The 8,669-nt window shown below is 46.4% G+C and overlaps 1 protein-coding gene and 1 pseudogene across 1 annotated transcript; both read right to left on the bottom strand.

The window, feature by feature from the left end:
• Window positions 1-200: 200 nt before the first annotated feature.
• On the bottom strand, window positions 201-6,095 carry LOC124089854 (galectin-16). The gene is made up of 4 exons (XM_046440087.1): window positions 6,082-6,095; window positions 3,100-3,177; window positions 2,404-2,614; window positions 201-423 (listed from the first exon to the last, which is right to left on the bottom strand). The coding sequence occupies exons 1-4, from the start codon at window positions 6,093-6,095 to the stop codon at window positions 310-312; spliced, it is 417 nt and encodes a 138-aa protein (XP_046296043.1). The 3' UTR covers window positions 201-309.
• Window positions 6,096-7,296: 1,201 nt separating this feature from the next.
• On the bottom strand, window positions 7,297-8,081 carry LOC124089853 (enolase-phosphatase E1-like; annotated as a pseudogene).
• Between the last annotated feature and the right edge of the window lie 588 nt (window positions 8,082-8,669).

The following is an 8,669-nucleotide window of genomic DNA, read 5'->3' as shown; positions in this document are numbered from 1 at the left end:
CCTCCTTGAAATCAATAAAGCTGTGTTTTATACAAAAAAAAAAAAAAGAAATTTCAGTGACTTATCTTTTGTTCTCTGTATCCCAGAAAGATTTATCTTCTTTGATTCCTTGATCCCTCCTCTGGAACGCCCACACCCCTCTTGGTGATGACCACTTGGTTTTGTTTTGTTTTGCTGTTTTCACTCTAAAGCAAATCCCATGAAGTTTGGCAAAGTTTTAATCACCAAGGGTAGGGAAGGAGTAAGGAGGAATCATTTTCTGTTCATGGACTCTGGGAATGCCTCAACCCTGGGGAGCCCGGTCACTCTCTAGGAGACCTCCATGGAGTAGAGGAGGACATCTCTCCACACCTCTACCATCTTCACAGAACTCGGCGGGACTCGATGGATGAAGCTGTAGAGGTGCTCGTCATTTAATATCACCTGGGAGAAGAAAATGTGTCAGAAATACAGTACAAGTGTCCAGCCTTCTTTTCCGTGTCTGCCCTCGCACCTACCCTGTCCACCCAGAACACTCCTGATGGTACTCTAGAGCCTCACACACACACTTCTATCTTCTGTGACTGTTTCAGTCGTTCAATGTGTTTTCAGTGTTCCCTCTCATTTCTCTGTTGAGGGTCTACCATTCTATGTCACATGGTCCATTTTGCTTGGCTTCCTCTCTACCCTAGATCCCCATGGCCGGGGACTGTGTCATGAACCTTGAATCCTTGTAGCTTGCAAAGAGCCTGCCGTTAAGTTAGTGCTCGATACGTGCTCATTGATGGAGTATGTTTTGGCTCCACAATCCTTGGCACTCATTCACGGCTCATGGCAGTTTCTTTTTTGAGTAGCTCAGATTGGGACTACTGCAGGTAGAGAATGAAACCTCAATGTCGTTTTTTTAAATTTTTTTTTTTTTAGTTGTAGGTGGATTCAATATCTTTATTTTTATTTATTTTTATGTGGTGCTGAGGATTGAACCCAGGACCTCACGAGTGCAAGGCAAGTGCTCCACCACTGAGCTACAATCTCAGCCCCTCAGTGTTCTTAAAGAGGTAGATGAGCACAGATGATTTGATAAACAGGATACTAGGGCTGGGGTTGTGGCTCAGTGGTAGAGCGCTTGCCCAGTACGTGTGAGGCACTGGGTTCCATCCTCTAAAAATAAATAAATAAAGCTATTGTGTCCATTTATAACTAAAAAAATTTTTTTAAATTAAAAATTAAAATTAAGCCGGCCAGTGTGGTGCATGCCTGTAATCCCTGCAGCTCCAGAGGATAAGGCAGGAGGATCGTGAGTTCAAAGCCAGCCTCAGCAAAAGTGAGGCGCTAAGCAACTCAGTGAGACCCTGTCTCCAAATTATATACAAAAAAGAGCTGGGGATGGGATTCAGTGGCCAAGTGCCCCTGAGTTTAATCCCTGGTATTAAAAAAAATTTTCTGTTAGCTAATGTGAAACATACAATTCATGGTCAACCATAGCTCCCTACCATGCTACAGATCATTAGAAGTCACTCTGCTTGTGCAAGGGCAGCTCTGTAACCATTAATCATCCTCTCTCCAGCTCCCACCTTTACTCACATTCTTCCAGGGCTCTGGTAACCACTATTCTACTTTCTGCTTCTTCCTCCAAATATATTCTTTGACAACAAATAAGCTCTAGCTCCTAAAGTGTAAAGTATGGAGAAACTGACACCGTCATTTATATATGCATCTGCATCAGCCAGTCCCTTCCTTGTGGGTGGCACGCACCCTCAGGGCACCAACTAACCTTTTCCTACCCTGTTCACATGATGGAAGGAAGCCTTCCTGGATGATGTTTTGTTTATTACTTATATAATATAAATATAAGGTTTGTAATATATAACATATACTTAGATATTTACATATGTTACCAGTATATTTTTACAATATATATCAATATATTATATACTTATGTATTGTGTGTGTATATATATATATATATATATATATATATATATATATATATACACAATGTTTATATACACAATGTTTATATGAATGTAGATTATCTCTAGAAGGAGAGTAAAAGAGCTACTAATTGTTATGGACAGGAGGACTGAAGTTCAAGGGTGAGAGGAAGACTTAATTTTGGACTGAGTAAAATAGTTTATAGTGCATATTTTAACTGTTTAGTTTTATGAAAATCAAAATCACAGCATATAGCAGAAATGAGAGCTGAGTGAAGGCAGAAGAGACGCTCCATCTTGGTGGAAAGGGCCTCTGAGCTGACCTTGATCCTGGTCATATTTGGGAAAAGAACTGAGAAGGGCAGTACAAGCAGAGAGTGCCCAGGCAGGAGCAGTGTGGATGACAGACTCCTTTGGGCCAGGCCAGGATGAGCTGTGTCGGCCTCTGAGAGCCCAGGGGGGCGGGTGGGAGCTGCTCCTGGGCACTCACCTGGTATTCATTGTTCAGCACCAAGAAGCGCAGTTTAAATGGTTGGTTTTCCTGAAAGGGCATCTTGTGGGACGTCACCTCGGTTCTCCAGCCCCCGTCCTGCAGACTGTTCAACACCACAGAGTGGCCAAAGTACACGCGGACGTGGAAGGCGATGTCAGATGTGGGGTCCCGGTCAGTGTGGAAATCCACCTGCAGCTGAGGGTCCTTTCTGAAAGGCAGAGCACAAAGGAGGCTGGGCAGGGTCCTTCTTTGTAGTGACACACACGCTCGCTCCGTGAGCAAACAAATCCTTGTCTTGCCCCCTGCTCCCCCCGAGATGGGAGGAAGACTTTCCAGGGTGAAACCATAGTCCTTGTCCCTGTGGGGCTGGGGAGTGAGATACTCTGTCCTTTAGCTCAAGAACCAAGAGCAGCAGCAATCATTGACCTGGGCCTACTGGTGTTCATACCCTGAGAAGTCTATGTCCCTTGACAAAGCGCCACAGCTCAAACTCTCTGAATGTCCCCCAGGCCCCTGGCCCTGCCTGTAGCCCAGTCACTAAAGGTTTAATGCCTGCTGCTGTGGGAGCTCCAGGACCAGCACCTGCCAAGTGCCAGCATCGTGCTAAGTAAACATTTTAATAGATGTGATGAGCCCCAAAGCACTAATATTCTCACTTCTCCACCCGCCACAAGTGCATTACAGAGCACTCACCTGAACGTATTGCTAACAATCCCCCTGATGGTTACCGAAGAACCAACAGACAAATTCACATTCTTGTGAGTATGGGACCTGCCATGGGAATTGAGAGTGGATGAGAGGGACCAGGCCAGGTGTGGGATCCCAGTGGGGGAGCAGATTAGAGGTCAAATGACAAATTCGGAGGACCCTTCTACCCCCTGCACCACCATGGTCAGGTGCCTGGATCCTTGTCAAGATGGAAGGTAGTAGAAGAGTCAGGCTATCTGAATGCGAACCCAGGTCATGCCTCTCACTAGCAGTGAGATTGTTACACCCATTACTTGAACACTTCGTGTCTCCGTTTCCCCAGTACAAGGAGGATTATCAGAAATTCCTATTTCTTAAGTTGTTTTCAGGAACACGGGAATAGATACACGTAAAACCTTAATTGGAATCAAATTTCCTGACACAGGGAGGGTCTGTAGAGGTTTTACCCATCAGAAGGGGAGGGTGCTTTCTGCAATCTCATTCTCAGATCATTTTCTACTATCTAAAATTGTGAAATGAGACATGGATGTAAAAATATAAAAATTGACTCAAGATAAAAACAACACTGGGAGGGGTGAAGGTCAGTGGTAGAGCAAATGATTAGCATATACAAGGCCCTGGGTTCCATCCCCAGCATATCTCCTTCTATCTCTCTCTCATACACACACACACACACACACACACAAAACCAACAATGCTCCTTTATTTTTATTTATTTTTTTAAAAGTAGGTGAACATAATGCCTTTATTTTTATTTATTTATTTTTATGTGGTGCTGAGGATTGAACCCAGTGCCTCACCGTGCTAAGTGAGCACTCTACCACTGAGCCACAACCCCAGCCCAATGCTGCTCCTTTAAATAGAGGGAAAGAGCTGTGTGCCTTGGCAAATGCCTGTAATACGGGTGACTTGGGAGGCTGAGACAGGAGGATTGCAAGTTCAAAGCCCCAGAGTCAGCAATTTAGCCAGGCCCTAGGCAACTCAGCGACACCCTCTCTCAAAATTAAAAAAAAAAGGGGGGGGGGACAGGCACTGGAGATGTGACTCAGTGGCTAAGCTCTCCTGGGCTCCCTGATACCAAAAAATAAAAATAAAGAAGGGTATGGGGTTGTGGCTCAGTGGTAGAGCACTTGGCTCACACGTGTGAGGCCCTGGATTAGATCCTCAGCACCACATAAAAAAGTAAATAGAGGTATTGTGTCCATCTACAACTAAAAAAAATATTAAAAATAAATACATAAAAATAAAAAAATAAAAAAATTCTACGCAGGGTTTCACTAAGTTGCCCAGACTGGCTTCCAACTTGCAATCCTCCTGTCCCAGCCTTCTGTGTCCCTAGGATTACAGACATGTGCCACAGTGCCCCTGCAAGGATCTCTTCCCTCCCCAGGGTCTGTCTCTTGCCCACATCCACAAATATCAGTCAAACATTCACAGTGGAAATGCTCATTCTTTAATCCCACGCAAGCCCCACTTTTTCCTTCTCTCTCCTGACCTGGGACCACTGAGCACAGCACCCTGTCAACTCACCCGTTTTGTCATTGTCCCCTTCTTCTGCACTGCTCCAACCTTCAGCGAAGAGGGGCCTGTTCATCAACCCCCTGTGGCAGGCCCCGCCCCCGGTTTCTCTCCTGTTTCCAAGCTCCTCCCAGCAAAGGATCCCCGCGGGCGGGCGAGATGGGGTGGGCTGTTTGGAAACAGATGATCAGCTGAGCCTGCCTTGCTGGCTTGTGTCTGTGCGGTCAGAAGCCAGCGGCGTGGGTAGAGTTTCCTGATTTTTAGTCAGTGGCAAAGACGAGGTGGACCAAGGGGTCAAGTCCTTGACCCTGATGGAAATTATCCGAGAGAGCATGGAAATTGATCCTCAGCACATTTTGAACCTATGCGAAGTCCCGGTGGCAGCGTCAGTGTCGCCCAGGGAGGGCTGCACGGAATCTTCTCACACCTGTTCCAGCCACATCTTCTGGGGGCGGGGGGGGGGTGGGTATGGGGGGGCAGTCAATGTACTATTGGGCCGTGAGCTGGAAAGCAGCCTATGCTGCCTTTGGGAAGGGCTCTTAGGGCTCAGCACAACCATCAGGGTATTTGTGGTTTGGGACACTGACCACGACCAAGCCCTCGGTAACCTGGCCACCCCCAGGTGCATAGCATGTACCTTTACCTTAAGCTTTTGCCTCTGACCTTTTTAGCCCCTTGGTTGCTGCTGGTAAGGGTGTTGCTGGCTCACTGGATTATTAGGGCCCTCAGCTAAATTTGCCCAGTAACAGGCCATGGGTAAAAAGCTTGCCCATGCAATAGTAAAGTGGATTGAGTTCTCTGAAACTGGGCTCCGGAGGTCTCTTTTGGACTTCGTGGCCACACCCTCCTCAGCTTTGGGGGGGGGGGCTTCCCCTGACTCAGTGAGCCCAAAATGTACATCTAAATTTCAGAGACAGTGCCCAACCAGTGGATTCGGGAGAAAAGTGTGACTCATAAGTTCTAGTTCTTGATTAGTGTGCGCCTTGTTCGGAAGACAGCGCAGGCAGAAGGACTTCCATCATGATGCAGTGGATGCAGAGGACTGAGGACCCTTTCTCAAACTTTCCTTTTGAGATGAGAGGAAACATCCTCAAAAGCTAAATTAGGATTCCCTTTTCTTTTTGGTCATGGTGAAGTGGCACCCCCTTTCTCCACAGAAAAGTCTTAACTGGGCTTCTCCAGAAAGCTTCACCATGGCTGATTTTAGGACTGTCAGCAAAAGAGTCTCTGCAAAAGAGTTCAATGTAGATAAACTTCCTATTTTCCTGTTGCCCTGTTTTACTTGGCCACTAACCAAGAAGATACCAGCACTCCAGGTGCTGGACAACCCCTTACTAGTTTTTCACAAACATATCCAGTAGAGTAGTTTGTAGAAATGTGCAAACAAGGCCTCTGGCCTTGAGCTGGGCTTCACAGAGATGTCTACATTCCTAAGATGAGAGAAGTTACCAATTGGGCTCCATGGTAACCGCTGGCAGGGAGAGGAAAGAGAGGGGAGGAGAAGCTCTTCCCTTCTCAGGTGTTGTCCTTGAAGGGTTAACTTGCCCAAAACAGTGAAAGAAAAAGCTGCTTTTATGTGAACTTCTGCAGACTGTGAACTTCTGAGCCCCTCCGCTTACATGCTGGGTATGAAACTCCGAAACTCCCTGAACTCGGGGTTCAGGGGATTGATTGATGACAGCAAAAGTTGTGCCCTCTGAACCTGGCTGCAGCCAAATAAAACTGTGTCCTGCTATCTTTGGTGCCTTGCCTCGTCTGTCCCTACAAAGTGGTACTGGGAATCCAACCCAGGACCCTGTGGGTGCAGACAAGTGCGCTACTGTTGAACTACACCCACAGCCCTAAATCAGAGCATTAAAGAAGGAATGTGTTATTGTTCGATCATCGTGGATACAAAATAGTGCTTTCATCAGCTGCTCATTGAACTGTTGGGTCAGTTTCATCAAACCAGGCCTCTTTCTGAAGTATCAGCAGATTGTCAATTGGCCACTTTAGGCAGCGAATGTGACTTGGGACCACTGAGCACAGCACCCTGTCAACTCATTGTTATTGTCTTCTGCGCAGCCCTTCATTTCCTGCCCCTGAGGGTCTCTGCAGGTACTGCGGGCATCCTCTGTGATGGTATCCTCAATGAACTTCATTGCCCTTGGGTAGATCCAAGAGATGTTGGCGTTTATTTATAAAGTACTTGTGTTTCACTTTTATGTGTGTTTAGAAAAGGGAATTGGATTGGATCCCCAGCTCAGCCAAAATTTATGATCCAAGTCATTGGAAATGGTTATCCTTCAGAGCTAATCTGTAAAACAGGGCTTCATCTGGGAGTTTTGGAAACTCAAAGAGAGAGCAGCTCCAAAATAAACATGATATTCAGGTCACCAAAGGGTTTTGTTTTTTTATTCCCCCTTGGATTGGGTTGAATCGGATGGTTAGTGTTAGGGTCCCAAACTATTTCTACATATAGAGCATCTTTAAATAAGTTTCGTCACTGAACTTGAGACCTTTTTTCCCTCACTCACGTGCCCATGAAAATTAATGCACATACACATGCATATACTTGCATACATTTGTACGTATATATAAGTAAGTTACTTTGCCATTAGAATAAAAGTAGACACTAGAGGGACAACTGTGAGGAACAGTTTGGTCTTCTGTGGAAGTCTTCCTCTACGCTGAGGAAGGCAGGTAGAGTTCGCTGAAGGGAAGTTTTCTCATCATCTGTCAATCCTGCATTGCCAGGTCTCACCACCACAGCTACCTGCACACCTGCTTCCTCAGCAGCACTGGCCTCTAAAGTAACATCTGTTAGAAACAAGATCTTGTTGGTTGAGCATCCAAGGCTGTTTGCAATCTCTCTGGAAAACTCTCACTCTCCACTTGGTGTCCAATTTGGATATCAAAGTGACCACAAAAAGCTCAAGAACATTTCCCTCTGTAGAATGCCCAGATAATAGTTTCTGAGCCTCTGCACTTCCAGAGAATGGATGTACACCTTCCTTCCATCTTCTCTCCACTTCCTGACGGCTGCAACTACATCTTCAAAGAACTCTGCTTTCATGTGTCCAGCTGTGAATGCTGCCCTCCACACGTGGCCCTGCAGGTGTCTGAGTGCCGAAGAGACCTCTGCCAGCACGCATTATCTATGATGGCCCGGATTACCTGTTGTAGTTCATCGGCCCCATTTCCAGACGCTGCAGGGATTGGAAGAGCCCAGTCAGGTGGGCATCTTCTTCAGCCTGTTTTCTCAAAAGATTGACATCCTGCTGGCACCCCTCTTCTTCCCAGTGTGTCTGCAGATACTCTTTAACATTATCTTTGATGTAAGGAAATAAGATGCCCAGCAGCCATTGTCCCCTCTGCTCCCGCTACTTTAGCCTCCCGAGGCATTTCCCATTGGCGGACAAGGGCGCCTCGGCAGCTCCCTTCCCAGAACTTAACCTTCTTACCCTCATGGGCTCCCCCTCTTCTGCCTCACCCCCTCCTTTTTTCTTCTCGGTCCTGGGGATTGAACCCAGGAGCACTTAAGCCCTAGCCCTTCTTATTTATTTATTTATTATTTTGAGACAGGGTCTTGCTGGCCTCCAACTTTCGATCCTCCTGCCTCAGCCCTTGAGGAGCTGAAATTACAGGCGTGCACCACTGTGCCTGGCTGTGCCACCTTTTTTTTTTTTTATCCAATCTTCTATCCCTGGGCACTTAGGTGGATTTCATATCTTAGCTACTGTGAATAGTGCACGGTAAACCTAGGAGTGCAAGTATCTTTCTGATATCGCATCCATCTTGATCAATATTTATGCTCTACAAGAAGGCATCTTCCCAGGCCACTATTGGAGCCAAAAGCACCTCATCTATGAAATAACCTTTTCCTGCCTTAGCTTAGAGACAGGAGTGGGAGGAGGGCATGATCATCCTTGAATAAGTTAGTTCATTTAAGTGGAGTTTCAATTAATTCAGTTGAGTGGAGGGAAGTGGGAGCTGTGGGGTCCAGATAGATGGAAAGGCAGCCCCCAGGTTGTGCCCACTCCTCTGTGTTACATGGA

The sequence above is a fragment of the Marmota monax genome, unplaced genomic scaffold, assembly GCF_021218885.2.
Source record: "Marmota monax isolate L192 unplaced genomic scaffold, Marmota_monax_Labrador192_F-V1.1 WCK01_AAM20220418_F8-fsc00228, whole genome shotgun sequence".
NCBI lineage: Eukaryota > Metazoa > Chordata > Mammalia > Rodentia > Sciuridae > Marmota > Marmota monax.
This window is presented reverse-complemented; position numbering and strand designations above follow the sequence as displayed.

What these genes read in the sequence shown, in the direction of transcription:
- LOC124089854 (XM_046440087.1), bottom strand. An exon ending in ATTGTTAGCAATACGTTCAG is followed by an intron (nt 2,615 to 3,099) that starts GTGAGTGCTCTG and finishes TCTGCCTTTCAG; the next exon opens with AAAGGACCCTCAGCTGCAGG. An exon ending in TGCTGAACAATGAATACCAG is followed by an intron (nt 424 to 2,403) that starts GTGAGTGCCCAG and finishes TTCTTCTCCCAG; the next exon opens with GTGATATTAAATGACGAGCA.